The sequence below is a fragment of the Macaca thibetana genome, chromosome 11 (genome assembly GCF_024542745.1).
Source record: "Macaca thibetana thibetana isolate TM-01 chromosome 11, ASM2454274v1, whole genome shotgun sequence".
NCBI classification, from domain to species: Eukaryota; Metazoa; Chordata; class Mammalia; order Primates; family Cercopithecidae; genus Macaca; species Macaca thibetana.
The window spans coordinates 104365263-104378955 of record NC_065588.1 but is presented as its reverse complement, the minus strand read 5'-3'; the positions used below and the strand labels follow the sequence as shown (position 1 = coordinate 104378955).

The 13693-nt window shown below is 47.3% G+C and overlaps 2 protein-coding genes across 27 annotated transcripts in view; both read right to left on the bottom strand.

The window, feature by feature from the left end:
• The window catches only part of ISCU (iron-sulfur cluster assembly enzyme), a 627706-nt gene that overhangs the window by 301877 nt on the left and 312136 nt on the right, over positions 1-13693 (bottom strand). The window contains exon 1 of one of the 22 annotated variants that reach the window (XM_050749884.1): positions 12000-12003. The exons of 20 other annotated variants lie outside the window; for them this stretch is intronic. The gene's annotated coding sequence lies outside the window, so the exon portion shown is untranslated. Of the gene's footprint in view, positions 1-816; positions 821-11999; positions 12004-13693 lie in introns of those variants that run through there. One more of the 22 variants, XM_050749899.1, reaches the window with a different exon arrangement.
• Positions 8734-13693, bottom strand: part of WSCD2 (WSC domain containing 2) — a 125905-nt gene continuing 120945 nt past the window's right edge. For all 5 annotated transcript variants that reach the window (XM_050749756.1, XM_050749760.1, XM_050749757.1 and 2 more), the window contains one exon: positions 8734-10865. In XM_050749756.1, coding sequence (XP_050605713.1) covers positions 10513-10865 — 353 coding nt within the window. In that variant the 3' untranslated portion in view covers positions 8734-10512. The remainder of the gene's footprint in view (positions 10866-13693) is intronic.

The following is a 13693-nucleotide window of genomic DNA, read 5'->3' as shown; positions in this document are numbered from 1 at the left end:
TTCTTGGGAGGTCCTAGTGGAATCTCACCCCCATGACCCAAAGTCATGACTTGATAATGCGGTGTACATTGGTCTTTTTCTTTCTTGTCTCACTTCTCCTGCTCCCTAGGGTCATCTCTCAATTAAACAACCTATACACAAATCCTTGCCTCAAGATCTGCTTTCAAAGGACCCCAAGCAAAGACAGTCAACACACTTAGATTTCTTGAATCAAGATTTTTTCCAAGGATGAATATCGAGGTTTGAATAGGTGAAAGTGGGAAACATATTCGTACAATTATAGTGAGGCTTTGGACTAATCCACCACACTGGACATATCCACATGGGTTTTTCTGGCTACTTCAAGGTAGTCCCTATGACAGGTTTCCCTACTTGATGTTACTGAGGGAAGTTCATACCCGTTAGGGCTAGTTTATGAGCTACAGAGAGAAAATAAGCCTCATGACCACACTGTTGTGCCAGGTTTTCAGCTGACAAAGCACTTCATGGCTTAATCATGTCCTTGATCCCTCAAGTTAGCCAATGGCAAACACTTCTCTGAGTTATTACAAGCTGATTTCTTCATTTGTAAAATCTTCCATGACAATATTAACAATAATAGTGATGATAATAAAGATAATAATACTGTCGCTCTTTTTTTTTTTCCTGTGTATATAGCACGGTGACTAATACAACACTCTCATGAGTTAAACTCCACGATGACCTCCATTTTAGAGATGAGAGAACTAAGGCTCTCTGACATTTGACAGCTGGTCCTAGGTCACACAGCTGAGTCTAAATGTAAATCAGGTTTGTCTGACACTGGAGGTGTTCTATCCCCCGCTCCCCACCTTTATTTATTATATTACACCAGGGCTTGTCAGCATCAACACTGTTGACATTTTGTGTCAGATCACACTTTGTTGTGGTGGGTGCATTGGAGTACATTGAACAGCATCATTCCTACCCGGTAGATGACATTAGCAACTCCCCCTTCCCCTAGTTATGAAAACTAAAAATATCTCCAGACATTGCTGAATATCCCCTGGGGTGCAAAATCATTTCTGCTTGAGAACCACTATTACAGATTAGGATTTTGCACTTAGTTTTGATTAAAGACAGAATTCCACTGCCCTAATTTGGAAACCACTGGATTCATTGATTTTTATTTCCTAATTTCAGTCCCAAGGGGTCCAAATGTTCCTTAAAACTATACATAAAACTTTGCGAGCATGTGTATATGTGCTTGCACTTATTTTCCTGGAGAATCAATTCATGGTTTTCATTAAATTTTTAAGGGGTTCTGAGAATTCCTCTTCCTCTCCCAGACCCTTTCCAGTTGGATGATATGACTTTTGAGGTTTTAAGTCCCTTTTCTCTTTTTTTCTGCCTCCACTCAAATCTCCCTCCTCCACTGTTGTAACAAAAGGGTCTTGGGCTATGGTTTCTTCTCCAGTGTAGTCATTCCTGGAGAAGAAACTGCCACCCTGCCTCCATGGGCTGGGGGGTGTAGTGGTAGAAGCAAGGAGGAAAGAATTTCTAGGGAACCACTGAGCTGTGGAATAAGAGATTATTGCTTGGCAGTTGCCATGGGAACCTATAAATCAACTGTGCAGCTAAGAACCCAAAGGTGTCTGTACCACCAGCTCCCAGCCTGCTTCCCTTGTGGTGGCCTGATCTTCATCTCACATTACCCCATGGGTCCTCAGCCCCAGAAAGGCCAGCACTTTGCTGGCTCTGTTTTCTTCCCTCATCTCTTGTGTTGCAGCAGTCTCCTTCTTGTTGGATGCTACCACCGACAACCCTCACTGCTGCCTTGCAAGACCCACCCTGTCTTCTTGACTCAGGACACATGTGCCCCCCTACGATGCAGAACAGTGGTTAAATATATGGACTCTGAAACTAGACTCCCTGGGTTCAAAGTCCATTATTTCCAAGCTGTGTGACCTTGGGAAAATAACTTCATCTTTTTGAGCTTTGATTTCCCCAGCTGAAAAATAGGGGCAATAGGAGTCTCTGCCCCCCATGGATGCTTCATTGATGTTACATATATGAAGCTCCCAGCATAGTGCTCAGCTCAGAATTATTATTCAATAAATATTTGCTATTATCATCACTGTAGTTTCTTCTTTCCCTTTCTCCTTGGCCAGTCTCTGGGCAGGCAGATCTTTCTACCTACTGACTCAAAGATTTGTGAGGCCAACAGATTGGTAGATGGTGTTAAATATAATTGATGTATTCATTCTTTATCAGCTGAACACTTGCACATCATCTAGTCTGTACCAAGAGGCACAATGCGAATCCAGAAATGAAGATTTTGTTTCATCATAATGAAGCCCATCTCTTTGTGAGACACACACGCGCACACACACAAACACACACACACACACACACACAATTACTAAACTAAATGGCCAAGTCCAGAGCTGTGATAAGGGAGGTTACAGGAGGAATCAAATCTGGACTCTGTAGTCAGGGGAAACTGCCTGGAAAAGGAGGAGGCTCAGAGAAGTTATAAGGAGGCCAAGACATCAGCCAGATAAAGGCTTTCAAGTGGAGGAGACAATATGAATGAAGATATGGAAAAGAAAAGAAATAGCATAGTATGTGCCTTTGTGCTTTGGGCAGTGATGTGCTGGTACTTAAGTTTTTCTCCAAAAAGAAGAAGAAGAAGAAGAAGAAGAAGAAGAAGAAGAAGAAGAAGAAGAAGAAGAAGAAGAAGAAGAAGAAGAAGAAGAAGAAGGTGGTCAGGGGGAATGGGAAGGAGAAGAAGAGGAAAAAAGAGAAGAGAAAGGAAGGAAGGAAGGAAGGAGGGAAGGTAGGAAGGAAGGAAGGAAGAAATGAAAAGAAAAACCTGATTTGTAGCATTTGCCAGTTTCCATGGTGTATATTCCCACCATGGCCAATTTTAAGCTACCCATGGAATGCCACTGAATGTGAATTTGGGAAGAGGTATGTTGGCTGTTGAGAGCTGGGGTGGTGGACTGCACCACACCATTGGCTTTGGGGGTCCAAGATGGGGTTTGGACAATAAGAAACAATTCTGTATTACTAGAGGTAATATTCAGGGCAGCTAAAGGACTGGCTCAGGCCTGGTCTGGCAAGCGACTTGTGGCTTTTATTTCAATATCCTTTAATATTCCTTGATTCACTTATTCAGAAAATCAACAGACATCTCCACAGCACTTACTATGTGCCAGGTAGTATGCTAACTATAGGAATACATAGATCAAAATGCATGAAGAGCCATGGATGCACGGATAATATCAGCAATGCTTTGTGCTCTGCTGTCATAGCAGTGCCTACATTGGGGCCAGTAGTTATCAATAGGTCCATTGTAAACACACCTTTGCCTCACAGCAAGTCTACAGGATCATTGTAACCCACCCTCCTGGTGCACCGTCTCTTATTGCAGTGGTCCCTATACCTGGGAAGCTTTGGGAAATACAAGAGGACTTCTGGTCCTCATATTTTAGAAAATCTGATTCAGGAGGTCTGGGATAACAACTAGGCATTGCAAGTTCTGGAAGCCCAGGTAATTATGGTAACAGGTTAGGCACCTAACTTATGTCTCAGAAAAGAATTTCTCTTCCTCCCTTTTGTCCCTCACTTTGAAAGGACACGGAAAAGTCTTGTCGCCATCAAGTGCTATACCCTCTCTCTCACCCCTGGCTGGCTGTTCATTTCTCCATAATTGTTTAGCAATGACTCCAGAATACACAAAAATCATTTTGCTGCAACACATTCCATTCCATAATGACTGCTCATTTCAATTAGCTGTCAGAGGCCTGAAATAGAGCCGCCCAGCCTCGCTCGGATAAATCACCACCTTTGTTTGAAATTGGATTTAAGGCAGCTGGGGCAGAGAGGGTGGGGGGAGGGGATAAATATTTTATCATTTCTTCCTTCTCAGTGCTCTACCAGTTTGTTCTCATTCTCGTGTTCCTCCCTGTGCTCACCGGCAGATTGCTGACTGTAAATCTGAGGGGCAACAGTAAACCTGCAAACATGATAAATAAACATGTTGCTTTTGCGAGGACAGATATTATTATCATCCAGATTTACAGCTCTCTGCACCTACCCGTTTTATTGCTTTTTGGGAAAGCTGAGCTAGGTTTCCGTGTTACATTGATCAGCTTTCTGCCCTCTGCCCCCTGACATCCACTGAGTCATTTAAATATCAACATGGACTGGGGATACAATTTGTCTCTCTGGAAGTGAATGTGTCTTGACAGGTGTTTTCTTTGGGGACAGTTATTTATAACCGCCAAAGCTATCATACAGTGGGGCGCCTTTGTCTCCTCTCATTTCTCTAAAAGTGAACATATTTTTGTTTTCCCAGTGGGAAGAAATGCCAGATCAATGATGTAAATCTCTCTTTCTCTGCTTCTCTCTCCCTGTCCTTTTAATCTCTCTGTCCTTTCTCTGCCTCTCTCTCTCTCTCTCTCTCTCTCTCTCTCTCTGCATATTCTGCCCTCTTCTGTCCCCTCCACCCTCTGGATGGGCCTTGGATCATCTCCAGGTTCAAATCCAAGTGCTGCCACCAACTTTTGTGTCCCCTGAGCAAATTATTTAACTTATCAAAGTTCAGTAATTTAAAACTGTACATGTTCCCTCTCCCATGTTCCTCGTTGCCTATTTATAAGAGAGAATTGAATGAGATATTTCTGTCGTCTCTTACCTTCCCTCCTCCCACCCCCAACTTAGGTGGCGAACTCTTGGGGACAGGGAGCCGTGCCAAATCAACGTCTTTTCTCCCTTTCTGCTTGGCTCCTCTGTTCCCTCCCTGGAGCTGCTCAGGCCAGAACCTTGGGGTCCTCTTTGTCCTGTCATCTCCCCATCCCCACATCCAGTGTGTTACCGTGTCCTGCAGATTCTTCCCCAGCTCTCTCCATACTCTGTGCCTCTCTCTGACCCCAAAACCCCACACTTCTCACATTTTTGAGTGCCCCCAAAGTGCCAGGCACTGAGCTGGTCTCTGAGCACTGTCCCCTCTCATGAGGAGCACATAGTAGTTTCTTTACTGTTTTAAGGCTTGCAACCCCACACCCCATTCTCTCTCTCTCTCTCTCTCTTACTGTAATAGCTAAGGGCTGGGGCAGTGGAGCGTGTGCCTGCAGATTCTGTTGCTAAGGAAACCACCTCCTTGGTTACCAGCCTGGGTAGCGTTTGTCTCACTATGTCTGGATCCTGCTGAGTCGCCCCCACTCTTCAGGAAGAGGATGAGGAGATGGGAGAGGACAACAGGGGTGGGGGGCAGGAGGCGTAGAGAGAGGCAGAGAGCTCAGAGATCAAGAGGTAGAGATGGAGAGAGTTTGCACAGGCAGAAACAAAAATCAAGGAAGAGAGAAAAGGAGAAAGGGAGGGAGGGAAAGGGGGGGAGGAAGGAAGAGGAGAAGAGAGAAGAGAAGGAGGGGCAGAAAGGCAGGAAAGAAAAGAGATTTAATGAGCAGCTGGAGGAAATCAGAGACCACAAAGAGAGGAATTGAGAACAGGAGGCTGGGCAAAGAAAAACAGAGAAAAGGGGGAGGGATGTGGCGAGAAAACAATGAAGGAGAGAAAGGGGAAGAAAGGGGGGCTGGGCCTCTGGGAGGAGGTTGGGTCCCTGAGGATCTACTCCCAGGATCCTTTTTGCCTCCCTCTCTGCCTACTCCCACATTTTCCACTGGGATGTGTCTACAGCCTCCTCTGGGGTTACAGGAGAATCCAGAAGGTATCCCCAAAATCAGCAGATTCCGAGCCCTGGTCTTTCTCCTGAGTCCTGGAGTCATAGTGAGCCCCAGGCAGCAGCAGGACAAGAGTCCAGGTGTCCTGGTTTCCAGGCCAGGCATGGATCCTACACTGGGAAATGCTTGGATCCAAAGCTTTCCTTCTTCTTTGGGTGCAAGGGCCTTGTCACTCTCTGTATGTGGAAAGGACTTTTAGGCCCTTGGAGAAGACAGCAGTGGCCCCAGCTCTGCTATAGCAACCTAGGCTTTCTGGGTTTTGGGGAATGCACTGTGAACAAGTATCCACTTGTGACTGTTGCACCTTGAGTTCCTGCTGTTTCGAAAAAGTTCCAGGAAGAAGCTCAGCTCTGGAAAATCAAAACCCAGTTGGATCCACAGATGCCTGAGTTGGAGATGAACTTTGGCGAACTCTCCTCATTACCATACTAACCCCACACCCTGTCCAATCCCAGGGAGGAATTTATTGGCCATTTTCTATGCATGCAACATATGTGGAAGGATGATTCTCGACTGCACCTGTGTGGCCTTGACCCCATCTCTGCATACAATGGCTCGGCTCACTAGCTCAATACAAGCCCTGTGTTCACTGTTGTTCATGGAGGCACTGCTTTGGGAACCTCCCCTAGTGTCCTACTTACTTGTGATAAGTAATAAAATCCCCCTGTTAAATCCTCCTTGGTTGTGGTCACCTGCCAAACAATTGCACCCACAGGTTGTGTGTGTAACACTATTAGTTTCTGTGTGGCTTGGACCAGCCACTGCCTGCCTCTGAGCAACAATGTCTCCCTACAAAATGGAGTTAATGATCTCTGTTTTAACAACCTCATGGGGTTGGTCAGGAGCCACTTGAGTCCTTTTCCTTCTTTGTGTCACCATCTTCTCCCTGAAAGCTTTCTGATTACTTTGAGATATCTGCTCAGTACCGGTAAAACATACATTGCTGTAGCATAGATTTTTGTCTGTCTTATTACTTTTATAGTTCCTAGAATTGAGAGCAGTGCCTGGCACATGGTAGATGCTCAGTAAATATGTGCTGAATGAATGAATGAATGAATGATACCTTGGTTTTTTCGGGGTCTGAAATACAAAGATTTTATTCCAGATGGCTGATGAAGTGTGATAGGAAGGGCAGAAATTCACCGAAGAAGAGCCTGGTAAACTGTCCAGCCCCACCTTCAGCCTAAAGGGCTTTCGCACCACCCCCTCCCACCTGACAGTGATCTGTGGTTTGAAAGCACAGTAGGCAGGTGGAAAGCAGGGAGTTGCATAAGGCACATAATCTGAGAATTCTGAGAAGGATCCGTGAGAGCTTGGGGTAGACACTGCATGGCTTTCTGCACTTCCAGTTGGGAGGATTTGGTTGTGTGAATAATATTTAGAAAAGTGAAAGAAAACTGGAACATTGGTTCACGGCTCAGCCTGTGACCTCTTGATCTGAGATCAGGGGCAGGACCAGACCCAGGGCTTGGAGTGACCAAGATCATGACTTATGCAGGGCCAGGACTGGGGCTCCACCTGTGACCAGAATCAGAGCTCAGTGCATGACAGAGATTAGGACTCAGTCAGGAGACACTATCAGCATTAGTTCTGAGGCAGGTCAGGGCTCAGTCTGTGACCCAGATTGGAGGGTAGTCGATGAGTAGGGTCAAGGCTCAGTATAAGTAGTTTGGGACTCAGTCCAATGTGACTCAGTCAGTGTGGGGCTGGAATGAGGGTTTGTGGATCAGTATGTGCACAGGATTAGGGCTCAGTCTGTGATCAGGTTCAAGGCTCTAGGATTGGGCTCAGTCTGTGACCAGGTCAGCCTTGGTTTAATACTGGGGACAGAGTGTAGCCTGGGCCCCAGATCAGAGCTCAATCAGTCATCACATAATGACTTTTGTGAGCCAAGATGAACCCTTAGAGAAAGGCTGAAAGGCCATGTTCTTCTGGATTCTGGAACAAACTCACACCGTTTCAGAGATTTTCCTCTCCCCTCCCCACCACAGTCACCCCAGCACTCTCAGTCCTCCTGAGCTCTCCCTGCCTGGGGGAGGAGAAGCCCCTCTCTCTTTCCTCTGCCTGGCCCAGCTCATCCCCTGCTTACTGTCCATGTGGCAGTATATAACACTTTGCCTCTCCCTCTGGCTGGAAAACAGCCCCTGGACATCAGCACCTCCTCACAGAAGCCCCTCTGATGCATGAGGAGGAAGAACACAGGGTCTTCCTTCAGCGGTATATGGAGGTTTAGAAACACTCATCCCCACCCACCAGGGAACAGAGTGGACTTCTCTGTACTCCTGGACTCTCCCTGACTTCCCTGCTGCATATGCCTGTGCAAAGCATTACGCTCAGGGTCTGTCTCTGTGTCTCTGTCGCGCTCTCTCTCTCTTTCTTACATACACACACTCTCTCTCTTACAAACATACACAGAAGGGATGCCTCTCATAGATAACCTCTTCCATACCTGTGCACATACTCAGGCAGGAATACTTCCACGACACTCCAGTGACCTCATCCCACCCACCGCTTCTCCCCACAATTCCTCCCTGTCACAGCAGCCAAGGACAAAAGGCATATGTGGAAGGCATGCCCTCCCCAAATAGACAGGCAGCTTCTCACACATGGGTTTCATGCACACTGACCATTTTCTCCTTTACACGGGTGCAATTCCATATACAAGGACCTGCACAGACCCATTATAAATGGATGGTCATAACGGCAACTTGTGGGATACAGTTTCAAAACACAGAGAGGCAGGAGAACACAAAGGCAATTTTATACACAGAGGCATGTAATTCTTCCTGAGCAGCTATGCCAGTCACACAGGCACAAAAGTAGTTATACACCAACCCACCTGCCACCCTGAACATTTTCTGTCTCTATCTCTGTTTCTTGTCTCTCTCTCTCTCTGTCTCTCTATGCCTCTCTGTCTCTCACTGTCTCTGTCTCTCTCTCTCTCTTACATACACACACGCACACACACACCCCCCCCAGGAAAACATCCCATTTGTGAACCTGTCTTACACAACACTCTACCACATGGTAGAATCATCAACAAAACTCGCATTTAATGATGGTGTTGACCTGAGGAATCTTCAGACAGAAGCTTGTGGTCAGAGGGGACCACCAGCAAAGAACTGACCCAGGTCTTGGACCAAGAGTCTTGCAGAGAGTGTCAACCTCCCAGTGGAAAGGAGGCCAACCCCTCCACTGCTTCATGAAAGAAGACTAGAAATTCGCCTGGGGGAAAGAAACATGGTACAAAATACATTCAGAGCCCCGTGGGTGGGCCTGGGGCAGCCCAAGTCCTACAGATGAGGGAATCAGGGAAGGGTGCCACAGGTCTAATCCCTGTGTCCTTCCTTTGCATGGCCAGGTTCCAATGGGCGGAATGTATTAATCATATTCCTCTTACAAAAATATATCTCTTTACACGCATCTTCTCCGTGGTCTCTTTGCTACTTGGGAATGAGCATTTACCTGCACCCCAAGGCTTCAGAGGGACCGCTTAGGGAGGCTGCTCCAACAGAATAGCAAAGAGGCTGCGACCTATGGCTTTTTCATCTACACAATGATGGATGGTGCAGGTTTGGACCAGGTGGGAAGCCACTAGTGTCCGGGGTTGGGGAAGAGATGACTCTGGACCAACACTTTGTAAGATTGATGCTCTGTGATTCAGGTCCTCAGAAATCCTTTGGTTTGGCATCTCAGCATCAAGAGAGCAGTGTTTGTATAGAAATGACACAATTTCATTCACCCCATTCCTTAAAGGGTCCTCAAGGGAAGCTGGCCCTCTTGGACTATGATCAAGGGGAGACAGATGGTCTGGGAAGGTAGTGGGGAGTCCATTTTGGGTGTGGTTCCATCTGATTAAGAGCACTCTTGCTGTCTCACCTGGATAGCAAAGTACCCATTTGTAGGGGTCAGAAGGGCAGTGTAAGACCGACTGGAGCCCACCGTGGAGAGATGTGTCACTGGGGCTCTCTCTTAACTCAAATTCTGCACGTGGCATGTGGCCATCCTTGTGGGCTCATTGTTGGTGCCTGAGGTTCCCTGAAGGTGGTATCAGGATTTCAAGGTCACCTCCTGGACACAGCATGGATAGAAAGGGGCAGGGTTCATGCCCTGGAGGTGGAAAGGCAAGCAGCTTGTTTCTGAGAAGCAGTGTGGCCTGGGGGGGGGTCTCATGACACCAATGGCCCCACATGGTGTCTCCAGTTAACCTACCGTGAGCACCAATGCCTCCCCACCCTACCCAGGATGTCAGAAACCTAAGGCCACGGAGAAACTTCCCAGCAATCTTTCTTTAGAACAGAAGGTGGCCTGAGTTAAACATCAGTGCCAGCGCTTCTTGGGTGGAGATGAGAAGGGGGCTGTGCAAGCTCAGCCCAGAAGGGACAAGCATCTGGGGCCACATTTTTACAATAGCCCCCTGGGCTCTTGCATCAAGAGCCTCGACAATTGCCACAGGGCATCCAGCAAGTCTCCGTGATATGGATGAGCCCTCCCTCCCACAAGCAGAACTCAGAGTGGTGGGGGCAGGGACACAGGAGACAGAAAAGAGTCCATGTAACTAGAACCCCCAAAACAAGATGCTCCACATTGCCAAGGGGGGAATACGTGAGCAGAGTGGTAGTGCCTGGACAATCTCTTCCCTTGAGCCTCCTCTGTCATGCAGGAAACTCATTGAAGGCAAAGAGCAGCCAAGGAGATTGTCCCCAGACCAAAGAGAGGACAGATGAGTGGGGGTCACCAGGGGTCTTGAGTCCTCAGGGCCTACATGGTCAGGACTCCCAGTCTACCCTCCCCCTGTGTGGACGCATCATCTTGGGTAGTAGTCATCGGGGACACCCGTGAGGTTCCGCCCTTTGAGGGCCGCGTCCACCATCTTGATATAGGCAGAGATGGTCTTCTGCATGTCTGCAGTATACGGGTCATACTCGAGCTTCCGGAGCCCCGAGCGCTTGAAGTTACCATCCTTCTGGCTCTCCACACAGAGCAACCGGTCCTCCCTGACAGCCACGCCCAGCAGGTTGACCATCCGGCCCAGCTGGATGAAGAGGTCCTGCTTCAGGTCCTCAAAGTGAACCACCAGCACTTTCTTGCCGAACTTGAGCCAGTCCAGTGTGTGAGTGGCCCACCATGGGGCATAGTTCCTCACGAACTCTGGCCACTCTGCAGAGAGAGGAGAGAGGACACAGTCAGAGGGAGGAGGAGTTCAAAAGATCCAGTCAGATGGTGCTGGCAGTGGTTACTGTTTTTCACAGCACAACACAGTAACACAATTAACAATTAAGTGTAATAACACAGGCTGGGTGAGATGGTTCACACCTATAATTCCAGCACTTTGGGAGGCCAAGGCTGGAAGATGGCTTGAGGCCAGGAGTTAAAGACCAGTCTGGGCAACATAGCAAGACCCTGTGTCTACAAAAAAAAATAAAATAAAATAGCTGGGCATGGTGGTGCATGCCTGTAGTCCTTGTTACTCAGGAGGCTGAGGTGGGAGGATTGTTTGAGCCCAGGAGGTCGAGGCTGCAGTGAGCTATGATGATGCCACGGCACTTCAGCCTGGGTGACAGAGCAAGACCCTGCCTCTAAAAAACAAAAAGAATAACAACTTAGCTCAATTCACTCCTTTTAGAGCTCTAAACACACCCCGATACTTCTCACCTCAATGCTGTTTCTCTCTGGAATATTCTTGGCCACCACCTTCTCTTTGGGGATAACAATGTTACTTGTTTGGTGATTACTATATGCCAGACAAACCCTATATATAAGTATGTGTTACTATAATATAACATACAGCATATTATTATGTTATATATTATTTATGTTAATACATATTAATTGTATATTTTAGATGACATACTTGTATATTAATAAATATATTAATATAGCTCTTAATTCCACTTAATCTTCACAACAACCTTATGAGGTATCATCATTAGCTCCATTTAACAGAAGAGAAAACTGAGGCACAGAGAGGTTAAGTAATTTGCTCAAGGTCATATAGCTAATAACTGGCAGAGCCAGGATTTGAACCCAAGCAGTCTGGCTTCAAACTCTTGGCTTTTAAGTACCAAGTTTTTCTGTGTAGTAGTGGTATCTCCTCACAGGATAATAATAGGGTTGTTGTACAAAGTAGAAAAAAACATATAAAGTTTCTAGCATGGTGCGTTGGGTTCAGCAGGTGATCAATAAATGTTGGCTATTGTTATTACTGATATTGTTCTGTTTTCAGGTCATCTTCTCAGACTCCCTGAGCTCAGGCGGGTGCTTCCTCTGGGTTCCGCAGTTCCCCTCTCCATTCCCCGCAGCCCCCCACAGCTCTCATTATGCTGTGCAGAAACCCCCCACTTCTGTAGTCTGTCTCCCCACCAGACGGTAAGCTATCTGAGGGCAGGGTTTAAGTGGGACTATTTTTATCATCATCTTCACACATTTCTGTCCTACCTTTCTTTATTCTTCAGGGAAGTGTCGTGGTGAAATGAGAGGATGGATTGTCATGCAAACTGGGAGGGGGCATTTCTGACTTGAAAGACAGGTTACAGAGAACCTGGGAATTTCATGGGGAGAGGCAGTCAGCTCCTGGAGCTGCTGAAACTCCCACGAAGGAGGAGCTGAGGAAAGTGCAGAAAGGGGACCTGGAGGGTGTTGGGAACAGAGAAAAGGAATCACAGCCTCACTTCTGAGCCCCAGCTGGAGAATCAGAGGGCAGGAGCTCCAAAACCATGAACAGAGACCTGCTGCTTCTCACAAGGTGAAACACTACCCGGTGCCCGCCAGAGCAGGCAACAGGAGAATTCTGTTTATTGAACGAGGGTGGTGAGTCCCCCAGGCTGCACTGGGGAGCCCAGCTGGCTCTTAAAAATTAAGTCCTAATCCCTTGCTGGGTGATGGATACCCATTATCTTATTTAATCCTGCTGACTACCCTGAAAGGAAAAGGACTACTGTCCGCTCCTCACCAGGGAGGAAACTGAGGCTCAGAGAGGTGACGTGACTTGTTCATGGTCACACAGACAGGAAGCACCATCCAGATCAGGCCTGCCTGGTTCCAGGAGGGATCTTTCCCAGGCACCAGCAGCCTCAACCCCACTTCTTCCCACTGCCTGTACTCAGCAGGTGCTCAGTGAACGGTTGTTGAACTAAATTGAAACTCGCAACTGCCAAATTGCAGTGTGGCGAAGGCCTCCCTTTCTTTGCAGAACACATCAGAATCTGTGGCAAGAGTCCTTCCCCACCAAGTCCCCCGGAACATCATGGCTGCTTGGGAGATATTTATGCTGCTGACAAGCATATTTTTTATCCTTAAAATAGATTATTTACAATGTATCTGGCTAATTGGGCCCGTACTGTTATAATGAGCTAAGACCAGATGTATCTGAGTGATTAGGAAAAATCTAGCATGTTGTATGCTCTATTTTCCTTGTTCAGAATTTCCCCACTCCCCCATCACCTCACAGCATTGCTGGTGATTCGGAATAGCTGCTACTCTCAGGGGAGACACCCAGGTGATAGAGACGGTGCTCGTCACCCAGCACCCAGCAACAACACAGATCCAAACTTCTAGGCTTGGCCACCTCTCACTATCTCAAGTGGTTGCTGAAAGAGGGCTGCAGGATGGCTCAAGAAAAAGGAAGGAGTTTCTCAGGTAGCTCCAGGTGTCCTAGTCATGGATGCAGGTGGGATGGAGATGACAGAGTGTCCTTGTTGACTGCAAGCCTCTGTGGGACACCAGCCGCCTCTGTCTGAGGGGCAGGAAGGGAATGTATGTTGCCTGAGCATCTGTTGGCGTCGGGAGCTATGTGGGGCACTCTGCATGCATGATCTCATTCCGTGCTCTGAAGTAGCCTAGAGAGTAGGAATTCTTAATACTGGCTCCATTTTAGACACAGAGAAGAGGAGTCTCAGAAGCAGGAAGTAACTTGCCCAAGTCCACACAGTGGGCATTGAAGGCAGAGTTCCAACCTACACCTATCCCAGACTGAGGCTAATGGAAAA